At 36.9% G+C, this 17,263-nt stretch overlaps 1 protein-coding gene across 3 annotated transcripts in view; it reads right to left on the bottom strand.

Annotated features, from left to right (window-relative positions):
• Positions 1–727: 727 nt before the first annotated feature.
• Positions 728–17,263, bottom strand: part of LOC112057975 (angiogenic factor with G patch and FHA domains 1) — a 50,606-nt gene continuing 34,070 nt past the window's right edge. For all 3 annotated transcript variants that reach the window (XM_024098595.2, XM_024098593.2, XM_024098594.2), the window contains one exon: positions 728–1,317. In XM_024098595.2, coding sequence (XP_023954363.2) covers positions 1,153–1,317 — 165 coding nt within the window. In that variant the 3' untranslated portion in view covers positions 728–1,152. The remainder of the gene's footprint in view (positions 1,318–17,263) is intronic.

Genomic DNA, 17,263 nt, shown 5'->3' with positions numbered 1-17,263 from the left:
CTCTCTAAATCCCTACCATCGTCGGCACGAGCCAACACGAGATCGAGCGACGTCATATCCGGCCCAGAGTAATATTTCCAACAGTATTATTATTATTACCAAGTAACTTTTGTTGAATACCTACTATGCGACTAATGTGAGCCACTAACGATCAAGTAAGGTCACATGATTGCGGCGCTAACGACTTGACAGCCAATAAAACTGACCGTGCGTTGGTCGCGATGTGCCTGACAACATGCCCATGACATGCATACCGATGCCGACCAACACTATCAGTTTTATGGGACGTCAAGTCGTTAGCGCTGCAGGCATGTAGTATTATCGGATGGCTAGCATAAATGAAATTCAGTTAATAAAGTTGGGTGACTTTGTTCGCCTCAGTTTCGACGCGCTAGTGCCATATCTATAGTATAATATTATCACACCGTTTCGTCATAGTCACTTCGCCATTCAAATGTAAACCCTGTTATATAGAAAAGTCTTTAATGTTTGTGACGTCCCCTTTGGCGCAGTTGGTAGCGCTGTAGCTCTCAACATTCTTCGGTTTGATTCCCAGCTCGGGTCAATTTAATATATAGGATTTTCTAATTTCTAAAATAGGCTCTATTCGATGCAGCGGTTTAGTCTCAGGCGTAATTACGAAGCGACGAAAGCCTAAGACTACATAAATTATCCAATGATCTATTCAGTGTATTTTGTTATAGTTAGGCTAAGTAAAAAAAAACAATTTCTTATATAAATATTCTTATTTCATAACATTTAAGTATCTATTTAAGTGTACATTAAACCTATATTTAACATTTAACATCAAGTTATAAATATATACTTAAACAATACACATCACTATCTAGCCCCAAAGTAAGCATACAGAGTAGCTTGTGCTATGGGTGCTAAGATAGTTAATATTATAATATTAATATACAATTATATACTACATATAAATACTTATATAATGTATAAATACACACTGACACTGGAAAACACCCATTCTCATCACACAAATATTTTCCAGTTGTGGGAATCGAACCCACGGCCGTGGATGCAGAAAGCAGGGTCACTACCCACTGCGCCACGCGGCCTTCAAAAAAGTAATATAATACAATTAATTAACTAGTCCCCAATTAGTGAACAGAAAAGCAGAATGGTTTCAGGTTATTCTGAGTCTTCGTCAACTTCCAGAAAAGCTTTGGCCGGAGGTTGCATTTTGGTCGCCGCCGCCAGTCTCAGGGTCGCTTGTCCGAGGGTCTTGAAGACCACTACCTGCGGAACACTCGTACCTCCAAGTCCTGTCTTACCTTCATTGCTGACTAACGGGATCTGTGAACGAACATATTTTAATTAAAAAATATCTCTATGTACCCAAAGATTTTATAATAGAGACTAGTAGACGCCGTGAGGTTTCACGCGGGTGGTTCCCGTTTCCGTAGGAATTGGGGGATAAAATATGGCCTATAGCCTTCCTCGATAAATGGACTATCGAACACTGTAAGTTTTTCAAATCGGACCAGTAGTTCCTCAATCAAACAAACAAACTCTTCAGCTTTATAATATTAGTCTAGATATGCCACTAGGCGAACAAAAGCGGCTAATTTACCTTTCATTAAGTCGCTTAGTAAACAACGAAACTTATTTAAACTAATAATCTACTATATAAAAATAAGTCGGGTTTTCCTTCCTGACGCTTTAACTCCAGAACGCACGAACCAATTTCCACGGTTTTGCATTCGTTGGAAAGGTCTCGGGCTCCGTGAGGTTTATAGCAAAGAAAATTCAGGAAAAATAGGGCAGGGGTAGGGTAGAGGTAGGGTAGAGGTAGTTGAAAGTTTACATCGAGTTTCACGCGGACGAAGTTACAATGTTGAGTTGTGTGTTTAGTGACTTAAAAAAACTGTATATACATAAATATTTATTGAAATTAAACACAAAATTGTACATGTGTGATCAGTATTGTAGTATTTGGCTCTTGCGGTGATTTTGCAGGCACGTAACATGTCTATAATATAAAATGTCGTTGTCTGTACCTATAAATAAAACTTAACCGCGTATCTGTTAATTCAAAATAATTATGTTTTCTCTTGCTTATTTACACGACACTAAAACATAATCGACATATAAAAACTTTTAATCTGTCTGTATTTATCTAGGCTAAGCTGGATCGGTTATCAATATAGGCTACCTATTATCCTGAAAAGTCACGGGCGTCCGCTAGTTGTTAAATAGGTACTTACGAGTCGTAAAGTGTCTTAACTAATACGAATGTTAGTTTGTTTTTTACAGTAATAAACTAGTGAACCGATTTCAAAAATTCTTTCATAAATCGAAAGCTCAGTTATCAGCGAGAAGGTAGGCCATATTTTATCCCCGTATTCCAACCAGAACGGGAACTACGCGGACAAAACCGCGAGAGTGTCCGCTAAGTAGTAGAATAAAGCTGGAAAGTTAAAATCATACGTAGTAGATTTTGTTTCGTCTCTCATTTATTTATTACTTTTTTTTTTTAATTTTTAACAATATAAGTATAAAATACAAAACATTATTAAAAATTTGTAAAAAAAAAATCCACCCTCCCGCTGCGGGACATTTGAGTGTCCAAGCAACCGGTGGTCAGGGCTCCAGAGTGAGGAACCTCTTCACAATACGCGCCGTCTCAAGAATCTTTTGTATCCGACTCTTGATCCAACAGTTAAGCGAAAGCTTCTTAAGGTGTTGGTCGAAGCTTTTCGCTATAAGACCACTGACTGAAACGACTATCGGAACAATAATAGTTGACTCAACATTCCACATGGCGGTCATCTCGCGAGCAAGGTCCAAGTATTTTGATACTTTTTCATTTTCGGCTTTAACCAGATTATCGTCATGTGAAACTGTAATATCAACAAATACGTAGTAGATCATTATTAAGTCATTAATAAAACATAATGAGTTAACAAAAAATACTTTTTAAGTATAGCACAGCTATACTACAATGACAGAAGACTGAGCAAAAAAAAACAAGATGGCCGGGAAGCAACGAAGTACCAATTATGGCGTCCACGGTGCCAATCAACTGTTGCCAATAATGATCGGTTAGTCATTCAGCGTCCGAGACGGTTCCTATGGCTGGCAGACGGCCTAACGTAGATTAATGCGTGTCGTATTGAATAGACAAAGAGAGAGAAAAAAACACAGGGAACCACCAGACCGTAAAAGGTTGGTATGTACGCGTCAATTACATTTAACGATAGACGGCGGCTTTAGTAGCGGTTCATTGTCTAGTACACGGCTTCTCAAACTTTGTGGTCGTCTACCGTGCATCGAAATAATTTTTCCGTGTCACCTAATTCGTAACACACTGAACGTCGCATACGCGGATACAAGATGTTTTATCTTGTGTTGTGAATACACAGAACAAAGGATAACACACCTAAAAGCTCAATCCTATTCTGGCAAGATTGCAGTCAAAAGAGGAGTAGAAAGAGGTCCTGAATACGAAACATAAGGGTATGGCATAAAGATAGTCGGACAACTTTTCCGCCTATCCATGGACAAGGAGAAGTTTAGAAAGGTAATTGCCGACCTTCAGTAATAGTGGTAATTTTCAAGAAGAAAAATGGCTCATTCTAAGCTTTACGAGATGGCGGCAAAAAATGAACGCCTTAGCTTTAATCTATTCGTTTTGTTTAAGGCAAAGGGGGCCTCATAATCTAGTTTAATAGATTTGGCTAATATTTTGATAAAAATATCATATAAAATCTATACTCTAAAAAAAATATAAAGCTGAAGAGTTTGTTTGTTTATTTGTTTCCTCTAATCTCAGGAACTACTGGTCCGATTTGAAAAATTCACTTAGTGTTAGATAGCCCATTTATCGAGGAAGTATATAGGCTATATATTATCCCCGTTTTCGGGAACCCCGGGAAACGGGAACCGCGCGTGGGAATAAGACGGAAGTCAACAGTTTGTGCTCAGCAGACGTACAATACATACAGACAACGATCTTTGGGAAGCTCTGGTATATTAGGAGAACAGTGAACCTAGACGAGCGGAAGTGAAGATTTCCTGTGCCATACGCGACCGGCGGCGCGGGTGATCTATGAGTTCAACGGAGGGATCACAGCACCTCCATGTATGGCGTACTCAATGCCACTTACCAATTTACGAAACACCTGCGGAGTTTATTGGCAGGCTAACCGATTCGTTATAGGCAAGGAGCCGACGGTAACAACCATGGAGATCATTCATCAACTATGAATGATGGGTGTGTACAAACATGATTTTTTCAGCATTTAGATATCTTTGAATTACGTATAAACTATGCTTTAATAGTTATAACTTATGCAGAGTATAATATATTTTCAGTTATTGAATTGTCTACATACAGAACCTAATATTTTTGTTAAAACGTGAATGAAAATATATATAATAATTAGCTACTGATTCAATAAAATAATAACAATAATACAATGTAATCGATTTAATCTTAGGGGTCTTAAAAAAATAATAAAAGAAGTTGCAACATCATAATTTTACGACTAGTTTTATCATCTGTCATTTCAGTAATAGCAATAAAAAGTAGTTTAAATATTCGTAATTATTCTTTTCTCAATATGGTACTAGCGAAGTTTATTGAATGATTTTATAAACCATCCCGAATTAGCTTATTGTAGACGCTTAAAAGATAAATAAAATAAACACCAACAAAAAGACACATATACCTAATCAAAATCATCATCATCATCATCATCATATCAGCCGATGGATTGCAGGACATAGGGCTTTTGTAGGGACTTCCAGACATCACGATACTGAGTCACCTGCATCCAGCGAATCCCTGCGACTCGCTTGATGTCGTCAGTCCACCTGGTGGGGGGTCGAACAACACTGCGCTTACTACTGCGGGGTCCCCATACCAGCACTTTGGACCCCAACGTCCATCGGTTCTTCGAACTATGTGCCCCGCCCATTGCCACTTCAGCTTCACAACTCGATGAGCCATGTCGGTGACTTTGGTTCTTCTGCGGATCTCTTTCATTTCTGATTCGATCACATTTCTGATTCGATCACGCAGAACTCTAACATAGCTCGTTCTATCGCAAACTACAAACATCTAAACAAAATACGAGTCGAATAATTCTCGTTTTGTAGGATTTTTAAAATTCAGAGTGATAGTACAAAAAAACACGTAGATAAATGAAAAAACTTGAAGTTCAAGATATCACACGCGTGTCTCGATCGCTATGGTCTCTCGGACTATAATAAATTATTGCACGGCAATTACAATATTTCATGTAAAATTACAAGCTGATCATTGTTAAAAACATCGTGCATCATAACTCAGAGGCACGGTAGCCGCTTGTCCAAGACAGGACACGGCTTTCGAGATGGACATAAAGATAATTAAACGCTTGTTAGATTTCACTTTACCCATGCAAATAGCGGCAGTAAATATACCCCTTTTATATCTCTAAAGGAACGTCTTTGAGAATAACTATAAATTTCTTAAAAAAAAATACAACCTTCTACGTATTTTACTTTCGGTCGTTGTGGGGAACCTTTTTTGAGATGTTTTGAAACTGTTTATATTATTTACGAGCTTCTATAACAATGTCTACTTGTGATAATAGATCCCTTAATATATAATTTCTCGACAAATACTATATGAAAATAAAAGGCATAAATTTATCTAAGCCGCAGAAAATGTTTTCTCCAGCCTTCTCTTCAGAAGGATAATTCACTATCTTTGACGTATGCTAGTTGACACAAAATTGAGATTCTATGTAACAAATGTCATCCGGTGCCTACTGGTGGATATCATATGGTATGTAGATTGTAGATGCCATTTTGTCAATTGATTTTATGTTCATTTTAATAGTTTGATAATCAAGACCAAAATAATGAATGAAAGCACCCTTGCGGTGCGTGCGGTTTTGGTTGGCAAGCCTACGATAATAGATAATAGAAGAAGCTGCGCTAACTTATATCCGTGGTGCTCCAAAAATAAGCTAGCATCGCTTTGATAAACCTATTTAATCAAATTTAAACCTACTAACCAATCGATTAACAGTTATTAAGTAAACGTTGAAGTTTGAATCGATAGCTCTACGTGGTGGGTTATGGTTCCATGTATCTTATAATACAGAGGAAGCCTAGCAGCTGGGTGTCTCTTCTTCGTTTCAATGTCAAATGATTAACAAGAAATTGAATAACTATTATCTGTACGTGTTGTTTAAATCCAATCTTTTAAACGATTGAATTCATTATCTGAAGATGTTTCAATCAGTCTTTAAAATGATATAATGAGAAACGAAATGATAACTATTAGAAATCAAGGTCGATGAAACAATAAATACAATATCAACTGAATATCTAAAATTGCTGCTTTAATCAAGGTTAATAATGATATGAAGAGAAATGCGATGATAAATGAATATCTTAAATCGTTGATGTAATCAAAGACGACGAAATGATATAATCTGAAAGAGGTCCGCGAAGGATAGTCATCACATATCCTTAAATGACCAACCTTTTCATAAGCTATAAAAGTGAGGCATAAACACATCCAACCCAACGCCGATATTGCAGTTAAAAAAAAAAAAGAAACCATAGCTTTTAATAAAACACGATACCGTTGCGCCAAAAATATAAAAAATATAAGGCATCTTGTAAATGAACTTGCAGATATCAAAATCTAAAATAAAACAAAATATGACGAGAAGCTCTTAATTTTAATAGCAGTTTTTTGTACCTTCAAAATTTATACGATGACTGTATAGTGCGAGTCATAAAGCTCATGTCCGAGAAAGGTATCAGATTTATTATAGCTAGCGGACGCTCGCGACTGCGTCCGCGTGGATATCGTTTTTCTAATACCTATTTTATTTTTTTAAAGTTGCAAGAGCCTTTCATCATCATCATCATTATCAGCCGATGCACGTCCACTGCTGGACATAGGCCTCTTGCATGGATTTAGTAAACAAAACGGTCTCGAGCCGCCAGCTCCAGCTTGATGTCTTCGATCCACCTAGTAGGGGGTCAACCAACACTGCGCTTTTCGGTGCGCGGTCGCAATTCCAGCACCTTGGGACCCCAACGTCCATCGGCTCTTCGAACTATGTGGTCTGCCCATTGCCACTTCAGCTTCGCGACTCGTTGAGCTATATCAGTGACTTTAGTTCGTCTGCGGATCTCCTCATTTCTGATTCGATCACGCATAGAAACCCCAAGTGACTGACTTTTTGCAAGAACCTTTAGATCTCCTTAATCCGCATCTGTTCTTAGCAGACCTCGAATTATAAACCAACTCCCTGACAAATACACATCTAAACTCAACGGACTGACTGACATAGTGATTTATCAACGCACACCGCAAACCACTGGACTGATCGGGATGAAAGGACAATGGTCTGGTGTTTGTTGATAGAATTCATAAGCGTCTACTAATGTAAACTATTACAGTTTGTAGAAAATAATTTATTTAATTTTTTGAAACAGAGCAAAAGGTCTAATTAAGTCCAAAAACTAAAATATATTCACATCAATTACATTTAAATAATTGAGTATGGCAACCATACTATTTATACGAATATTGCATATATCGGACAACTAGGGACGCGCACGATACCGAAAAGCCAGTATCGAATCAAATAAAATATCGTCATTGAACTACACGTATTCAATGACATCAGTTTAATTTCAGTAGAACAAACATATAAACTAATATTTATGACGAATTAATATAATTATTTTGAAATATATATAAAATATTTTGATTTTCAAACAAGTAATAGTAATTAATTTAAATGCAATAGGTTTACTTATTTAATTTAAATTACTTATTTCTAATCATGACAAAATACTGCTAAAGTTCATTCTCACTTAGCGGCATTTTACATTTAAGTAATAAAATAAACAAAATATAATAGTCAAACATGTTAATAATAAACTTTTATTACCAACAGTAAGCCATATGATATATTTTAATAATCAAAGGAAAGGAACAAGTGTTTACAAAGATATTTATTGTTTAAGTATGTTCGACATGATTTTAAATAAAGGTAAAACGTAAGTAAAAATAGTAAGTAATTTCCTGGAGATTATACTTATTGATTACAAAAATAACAGTATCGAAAGGAAATCGATATTCATTAATCGATACTATAAAGTATCGATATTTTTACGTGTCCCTATGACAAGTCATGCACTAACAATTCAACTTTGAACTGTCAGACAGTTGTCACATCGCGTCGTAATTTCGTTGTTTGCGTACTTAAGCGTCTTGTAAATCTTGTTGCATTTTTCCGATACTTATCAACTGATTTTCTGTACCTACATTATTTTTTAACGACCGCTTATGTTTATGGACACCGATTCTCCCGCTAAACTACTGACTTAAAACACTATTGTATGAAATTCCATGTTGGTTTTTAGATTTAATTAGGAAGGTTCATTTTCATAAAGTATGTACATTATCCATGTCTAAGAGAAAAATGGGGATCAAACCTACTTTTTATGTTCTTCGATCGAACCCAAATACCCGGCTTCATAATCATGGAATAATTAAGACTTCAATTTAAAAAGTAGGTCTCTATTCGTTGTTGACAAAACATAACCTCTAAAACTTCAAACATAAATATCTCGAATTCCAGACTTCACATAATATTAAACCATAAGAATAAATTGTTAAGAAAATAATTATCTATCATTTTATATTTTTTTCATTCATAGACGCTTATAAAAAATGTCAGCAAAAATTTGTTTGGAAATAGACCATTGTCCTTTGGCATGCAGGTAGATGTTATGACGTAGGCATTCGCTAAGAAAGGATTTTGATCAATTTTACTACCAAGGGCATAAAATAGGGGATGAAAGTTTGTATGAAACTTTGTCAATTTTGCGGCGATTTGGCTGAAATTTTGAATGATAATAGATTTTACTCTGGATTAACACTTAAGCTTATTACTTTTATCTTTCCCCATTTTTTTTTTCGATAAAAACTTTGCAGGTACTTTTTTTTTGCTATCAAATAAATTTAACTAAGATTTATCGACATGACTTAAAAAAAATGGTCTTTGTACTTTATTCACTATAGATATAATTTTAGCTTATGTTAATATGTACTGTTCAAGACGTCAAACAACACTGCTCATCTCATCAAAAAACCGTTCGATCTTCCCCCCCACTCACCCTACAAGTATATGAAGATAGTAGTACACAAACAATTTAAAATTAAAACAACAATTAAAGAATTAATTAAACAATTTAAAACCAAGTAATTACGCGAATCCGTATATTATAAATGCTCATAATTCAGTGCAAACAAAACGACTACTAAATCAGCCTCATCTAATTCTAAGTGGCCAGCCGATGGCCGTATCAGCGACTTATATCGGCCAGTCGTCAAATCGTCAGAGCGCGTCGAATCGCCTATCTAAACTGCATCGTCTGATGCACTTGCGCGGTCTAGAATATACAGCACTCTATTTAAAAACCGGCCACATTTGTAATATACGTGTTATAGAGGAATGGCCATCCTCGGTCCATACCTACCCTAACCACCCGGCAATAGGGATGATGTCAGTTTTTTAAATTGTATATAAATTAAAAGTATACTAATAGTAAAGCAATTTTGTAAAAAGAACAAGGTATCTGCGATCATTACTTTCGGAGCTACAGGGATTTAAAGGGTCAGATTTGCGGCGCTGCCGCGGATCCCTGAAAAACGCCCCATACAAAATGGCACGAACTAATGACGTCGTAGGCAATGTAATGATCGTTAGATTTGTATGTCCGTTCAAACAAAATTACTAATATCTTTGCTATTTGTGCGTTTATGTTTATTGTTCATATATTAAAAAATGTCACATTTAATGTAAGGAAGCTAAAACTGTATGAATTTTCATCTAATTACGATAATGTATTTTTAATAGATTTTGAAATTTTATAATCTCTATTTTTTTTTTATAATCTCTATTTGATTTTGAAATTGCAAATATCTAGACAATCTTTGCTTTTTTTGTATAAATTAGTTAACATTGACCCTATTTACCAGAATGTATCATAAAAATCAATATATTCAAACCATCATCCCCATTTACTTATATCCAAAAAAAATTTGATAATTCTACTTTAATAATTAAAATATCATTACGATATCAAAAAAAGTTTGCTACAACGTTTTACAAAATTTTTAATTCATCTTCAATTCGTCCACAAAGGGAACATGCCAAGATCGTTGGCCATACAGCATGAGTTTTACGATATTTTCTGAAGACATGTCTTCTGTATGTAAAGTATTTTTTTTTCACTAAACAGTTTTCTATGTGCAAGTCAGTTCGAAATTGGTCGCCATGTTGCGGAGTAGAAGACCGTTCCATTTTTAAATTACACGACAAATCTGATTTTACATCAACGACATTATATTGTATACCTTTGGTTTACATAGTAATTTATTTGTATTTAGTAGTAATTTATATGGATTTTCATACAACTATTGCCGGCCGCTGCTCGACCAGTACAGTAAGTTCGATTTATCTCGAAGAAGGTTGTCAAAATAATACTCAAATTTCCAAGCATTTTTGAGAAAAAGTACCTTTAAGTTTATGTTTCAACAAATCCCCACGACAAAGGGACGGCCTCCGTGGCGCAGTGCTATGCGCAGTGGACATACAAGACGGAGGTCCTGGGTTCGATCCCCGGCTGGGCAGATTGAGATTTTCTTAATTGGTCCAGGTCTGGCTGGTGGAAGGCTTCGGCCGTGGCTAGTTACCATCCTACCGGCAAAGACGTACCGCCTTTGCCGGTAGGCGATTAAGCGTTCCGGTACGATGCCGTGTAGAAACCGAAAGGGGTGTGGATTTTCATCCTCCTCCTTACAAGTTAGCCCGCTTCCATCTAAGACTACATCATTACGTACCATCAGGTGAGATTGTAGTCAAGGGCTAACTTGTACAGAATAAAAAAAAGGGAACTAGGCGGGTGAAACCGCGGGGCGTCTTATAGTTTATTTACTCTTATATAAACAGATATCTATACTAATATTATAAAGCTGAAGAGTTTGTTTGATTGAACGCGCTAATCTCAGGATCTACTGGTCCGATTTGAAAAATTCTTTCAGTGTTAAATAGCCCATTTATTGAGGAAGGTTATATGCTATATATTATCCCCATATTCCTACGAAAACGGAAACCACGCGGGTGAAACCGCGCGGCGTCAGCTAGTTAAGTATTTGACGTTGGTGCAGTCCATGTATTAGGCATTCATTTAAAAGAAAATAATAGAATAAAAATTCCTTACGTGTAAAGGTTTTATGATTATGATGGTCATATGGCGAAGGCGAACCCTAAGATAAGGATCCCCGACTCCAAACAACATGAGTGCCCATAATGCTGGCTGATTAATGACCACGATAGACCGACTTCATGGATGACGAGCTGCATAAATCAAAATGCACTGACGCATCCGAGGGACGTGTCAATGTAGGTAAGTGCTTAGGGTCGGGACATATCTGGCGGTAAGCATTTGTTACTATAGCTTAGCAACTTCGTACGTAACACGCCCCCCGGCCCGCGCGGACCATCGAAAATGTTGTTGCCAAGCTATAGGAACTTCGACGCTTTCAAACAAGAGTAAATAAGCTTATTTATGCTTTTTTTTTGGCGTGGACGCTTGCCATTTTAGGTAAGTGCCATCATCTTATGCCTTATGCCTAGTTCGGACTACTTTAGTATTTTAGACGAGTACGAACGATTTTTGGATTTACCACCCCAAAAATCGTTAGTAGGTACACGACTAAAATACTAAAGTAAATTCATATTCTAGAGAGCAGTGATAGCCCAGAGAGCAGGCAGAGGTCATATCCACTGGGATATGACCTCTGCCTCCGCTTCCGGAGGGTGTGGGTTCGAATCCGGTCCGGGGCATGCACCTCCAACTTTTCAGTTGTGTGCATTTTCAGAAATTACATATCACGTGTCTCAAACGGTGAAGGAAAACATCGTGAGGAAACCTGCATACTAGAGAATATTCTAAATTCCCTGCGTGTCTGAAGTATGCCAATTGGGTCAGCCCTCTCATTTTGAGAGGAGACTCGAGCTCAGCAGTGAGCTAAATCTATACTAATATTATAAAGCTGAAGAGTTTGTTTGATTGAACGCGCTAATCTCAGGTACTACTGGGCCGATTTGAAAAATTCTTTCAGTGTTAGATAGCCCATTTATCGAGGAAGGCTATAGGCTATATTTTATCCCTGTATTCCTACGGGAACGGGAACCACGCGAGTGAAACCGCGCGGCGTCAGTTAGTGGGTTAATAATGATGAAATTCATATATTTATGGCTGTTCTCAAATGCTACACGAACCAAAGTTGCGTGAGTTTAACTAACATTTTATAGTTGTTATTAGGGGCGACAACGTTTTCCGGTAATGCGGTTCGTAGAATCCCATTTAATACTTTTCCGAGACACGATATTAAATTAGCGACTTCGGGAATTTCGGCCAAGATTCGTATTGTAATTTGCAATAATTATTATATTTATGTCCGTCGGTATTTGTGCGAACGAGACATATTATAATGGACTGAGAGCCTGAGGCAGCTAGACATACCACAATTTAGGAAACCTAAACTTTGAAAGTCTATGCTCCTACCACCATAGGTAAGCGGTAGTCAATAGGGGTGATGACAGTTTTTTTTTAACAGTTGAAGAAATAGCCTAGTGGTACTATTTGGTGGGCATAGGATCGTTCCGAGGTATGCACCTCCAACTTTTCAGTTGTGTGCATTTTAAGAAATTAAATATCACGTGTCGCAAACGGTGAAGGAATAACATCGTGAGGAAACCTGCATTTCTTAATTCTCTATGTGTGTAAAGTCTGCATTGGTCCAGCGTGATGGACTAAGGCCTAACCCTTTAATGATGATGATGATAAATTAAGAGTATGCTAATAGTAAAGCAATTGTAGAAATAACTGTGTATCTGCGAAAAGTACTTTCGAAGATATACTCGTAAGGACATCAATGTGGCGCTGCCGCTGTCTAGGATCGCTTAAAAATACCCCACACAAAATATGGTCCAATCTCAGAATACAGAAAACCACCAGAAGTCACGTTTAGATGTCATTCTATAGTGCGCAGTGTGTCCAAAAATTGTACACAACAGCCTGCACTCGTCGCAATTCTCACCCGCGTAATGTTGCTAGTACATGAGGCTGTTAAATTTTTCCCTATTTTGTGGTAAAAATTTATAATGTTAAAAGGAAAACAATAAGTGTACAGTTCATCACATTAAATGTTAACTTGTATGGTAAATAATAAAAACAGTGGGACCGGTTTTCTAGTGATTGCTAAGAGTCAGCAAGAAAATGAACTCTAAAAAATTTAAGACAAGGACAAATAAATAATAGATATAATAAGACGGTTATTATAAAACTTATCAACTAACAAACTAAAGAAATACATATTTACAATAATAATTTTATATATTCCATATAATTATATTATATTATTATTATAAATATGTATTTCAATCGTGTGCACAGTTATTATTATCTCGTCTTATTTCTCTAATTTTTATGTCTCTTAAAATTCAAGTATAAATAAGGCCATTGAATTGGTTTAATATCTTTTAAGAATGTGTTTTGAAGATAAAAACTATTTTATTTAATCCTCTTGCTCAAACAAACAAGCAAACAAGTAGGTACACAAACAAACAAAAGACCAAACAAGCACACAAACAGACAAGAACGAACGAACTTATTATAATATAGCACGCCATTGTTATTTGTAAAATTTTAAAGCATTAAGATTATTTTACGCTTTCTTTATCTGCGCTGATTACCACAATTTTATTTCAACTTAATTGCCGGAACCTATGCCTACCTATTTAGTTGATTAATATTTTACATAAATAATAAATCCTTGAATTGAAATTAAAAGTAGGGAAAATCAAAACAATTACATTGGCAACACTTACAAAATGAAGTCATCGGTTTCTATGACAACTAAATTCACGTAAAAATTATTCATTATTTTAACATAAGAATATTTATTTGTGCTACTTACACGTGAAATGTGATCCTATTCAGTTTCTTTTTTCTACCAACGGCATTTTTACACGAAGGAATAGCACAAGACGGCTTAATTTAATTAAATTTGTCACCTGTATAGCACGTCAAACAACACGACAAACACAGAGTGAGTAATCGTAAAATGTGTAGTTTAAATGGCTTCACTTCTTTGCGCTATCACTCCTTCTGGTGGTTTTCTGTATTCTGAGGGTCCAATATTGACGTTATGTTCATGTCAGATCATTCGATTTGTATGGACAGACAAACAAAATTCCAAATATCTTTGTTAATTGTGCGTTTATGTGTATACTTCATATGATAAAAAATGTCAAATTCAACGTAAGAAAACTAACTATAATGATTTTTTTTATTAAATTACGTTAAAAATATATACGGTCGAATTGAGAAACCTCCTCCTTTTTTTTTAAGTCGGTTAAAAAGATTTTCGATTGATTTAAAAAAAATTATTGATTTTACAAACATAGCGACAATCTTTGCATTTATATTTTTTATGTATTAATTAATTAATATTGACCCGAATGTCTCATAAAAATCAATATTTTCAAACCTAGATGTAACCAAAAAAATACGTTTTACACTCGTAAACATTGAGGATTTGGAGTCTTGAAACCTTCCAAAGCCACCTTACATTAGCTACCGTACTTACCTATGGTACAATTATAAGCTAACAAACTTTTTTTAATGTAATATTTAGGCTTACGCTTGACCACAATCAAGCCCGATGGAAAGCAATGATGAGGTCTAAGATGAAACAGAAGATCCCTAGAAGATAGAGCCTTCTAAAGGCTGGGTTGAAGTAGGTCTGGCTAATGCAGGCTCTCGGTCTATAATTATGGCGGTTAATTGTCGAGCTTTCGAGGTATTTCACTAAAATACCGCCTGCGAATGTCTAGACCGACGGTTTTGGTTAATGTCAATTCGTGCAGAATTTTAAATTTACATTTAATTATTCACTATTACAGCTCGTGTATGCTCGTGCTGCATTGAAACACGAAAAAAATATTAAGTAATTTTAGAGAAACAGCTGTTTTTATGTACCTATTTTTTATTTGTTAGTAACTGATAATAATATTAGCCTAGTACGTTAACGTACGTAATTACGTAACGAAAAGCTTAAATACATTTAAGTACGTAGGTAACGAAAAGCTTTAATTAATTTCTTTGTCAGTTATCTATTTAAGTATTTGAGAAGAATTATCTTCTCAAATACCTAAATAGATAACATTGTAAGTAACGATGCAGTATATGGTACAACGTGCTTATCTAGAAAATGCCTTATCTTCTTCTTCTTACTATATAAAAATAAGTCGGGTTTTCCTTGCTGACGCTATAACTCCAGAACGCACGAACCGATTTCCACGGTTTTGCATTCGTTGGAAAGGTCTCAGGCTCCGTGAGGTTCATAGCAAAGAAAATTCAGGAAAAATTTCAACGTAAGGTAGAGGTAGGGTAGGTGTAGGGTAGGGGTAGGGTAGGGTAGGGTAGGGTAGGGTAGGGTACGGGTACGGGTACGGGTAGGGTAGGGTAGGGTAGGGTAGGGTAGGGTAGAGGTAGGGTAGGGTAGGGTAGAGGTAGGGTAGGGTAGGGGTAGGGTAGGGGTAGGGTAGGGTAGGGTAGAGGTATTTGAAAGTTTACATCGTGTTTCACGCGAACGAAGTCGCGGGCATCCGCTAGTTTATTATATAAAAATAAGTCGGGTTTTCCTTCCTGACGCTATAACTCCAGAACGCATGAACCGATTTCCACGGTTTTGCATTCGTTGGAAAGGTCTCGGGCTCCTTGAGGTTTATAGCAAAGAAAATTCAGGAAAAAGTAGGGGTATTGTAGGGAAGGGGTAGGGTAGGGTAGGGGTAGGGTAGGGGTAGAGTTGGGTAGGGGTAGATGAAAGTTTACATCGAGTTTCACGCGGACGAAGTCGCGGGCGTCCGCTAGTTTATTATATTTTTACTTGACATATCGAATATTAGTAGCGTAGCAAAAATAGCGTATATGTAAGGACATATGTTAGTTATTTTTTTATAATTAAGAGCAGAGATAGCCCAGTGGATACGAACTCTGCTTTCGATTCCGGAGGGTGTGGGTTCGAATCCGGTGAAGTAAAAAACATCGTGAGGAAACCTGCATACGAGAGAATTTTCTTAATTCTCTGCGTGTGTGAAGTCTGCCAATCCGCATTGGGCCAGCGTGGTGGACTATTGGCCCAACCGCTCTCACTCTGAGAGGAGACTCGTGCTCAGCAGTAAGCCGAATATGGGTTGATAATGATGAATGATGACTTTAATAATTGAGAGCGCGTGAGCGTGAACGCGGGACCTTCATTTATACTGTTTGTTTGTTTGCATTGAATAATTTCCGAAACTACTGAACCGATTTGAAAAATTCTTCCACTGTTATCGGCTATATTTTATCCTCATATTCCTACGGGAACGGGAACTACGCGGTTGAAATCGCGTGGTGTCTGGTGATTTTGTAAAATTTGAAAGTTTGTCAGCCCATGTTCCAGTCAGAAGTTACAAAACTACGAAACAAACTACGGAAGGCAAGGCAAGGCAGTTGAAATTGTGTTAGCTTTGTGAGCTAGCAGGTTTCAAAGGTTCAAACTCGAAAAAAAAAAACAGGTCTCAAGCCAAGGACTGCCACGAAGCTACGACTCATCGTATAGACATAAAAAGGCAGTTATTTTCTTGACAGAAAAAAAACATTTATTGCATGTGTACCTATGCAACATGTAAATTAGTTTCGCAATAGGAAGTATTTTAAACAAACTAGCTTTAGCACGAGTAATAGCGGTAGTAAAACGATTGCACATGAAACCTGACCAATACAAAGTACCGTAAACAAAGCCTCAAATGAGGCAGCCGTACGGTTCAGGAATAGTTATTTTTACTGATACATAAAATCAGGAATTGTTAGCATGCGCGTTCGACTGGTCGCCAATGGTCGTAAACCGAGTGCGCCAGCAGCGAACGACTGCAATTCCTATGCAGATGTTCGAACGACACGCGAGACGGGCCAACCACCTACCTGCAAATGCATTAGCTTCCCGCTACTCCACTGAATGTCTAATACAACATCTACAGAGTACTGGCCACGAGACATACGTAGCAGCGAATTAGTGAGATGCGATTTTACTTTATCACTAGCGGACGCCCGCTACTTCGTCCGCGTGAAATTCAGTTTTTCACAAATTCCGCGGGAACCA

This window comes from Bicyclus anynana, chromosome 20 (assembly GCF_947172395.1).
Source record: "Bicyclus anynana chromosome 20, ilBicAnyn1.1, whole genome shotgun sequence".
Taxonomy (NCBI): Eukaryota; Metazoa; Arthropoda; class Insecta; order Lepidoptera; family Nymphalidae; genus Bicyclus; species Bicyclus anynana.
This window is presented reverse-complemented; position numbering and strand designations above follow the sequence as displayed.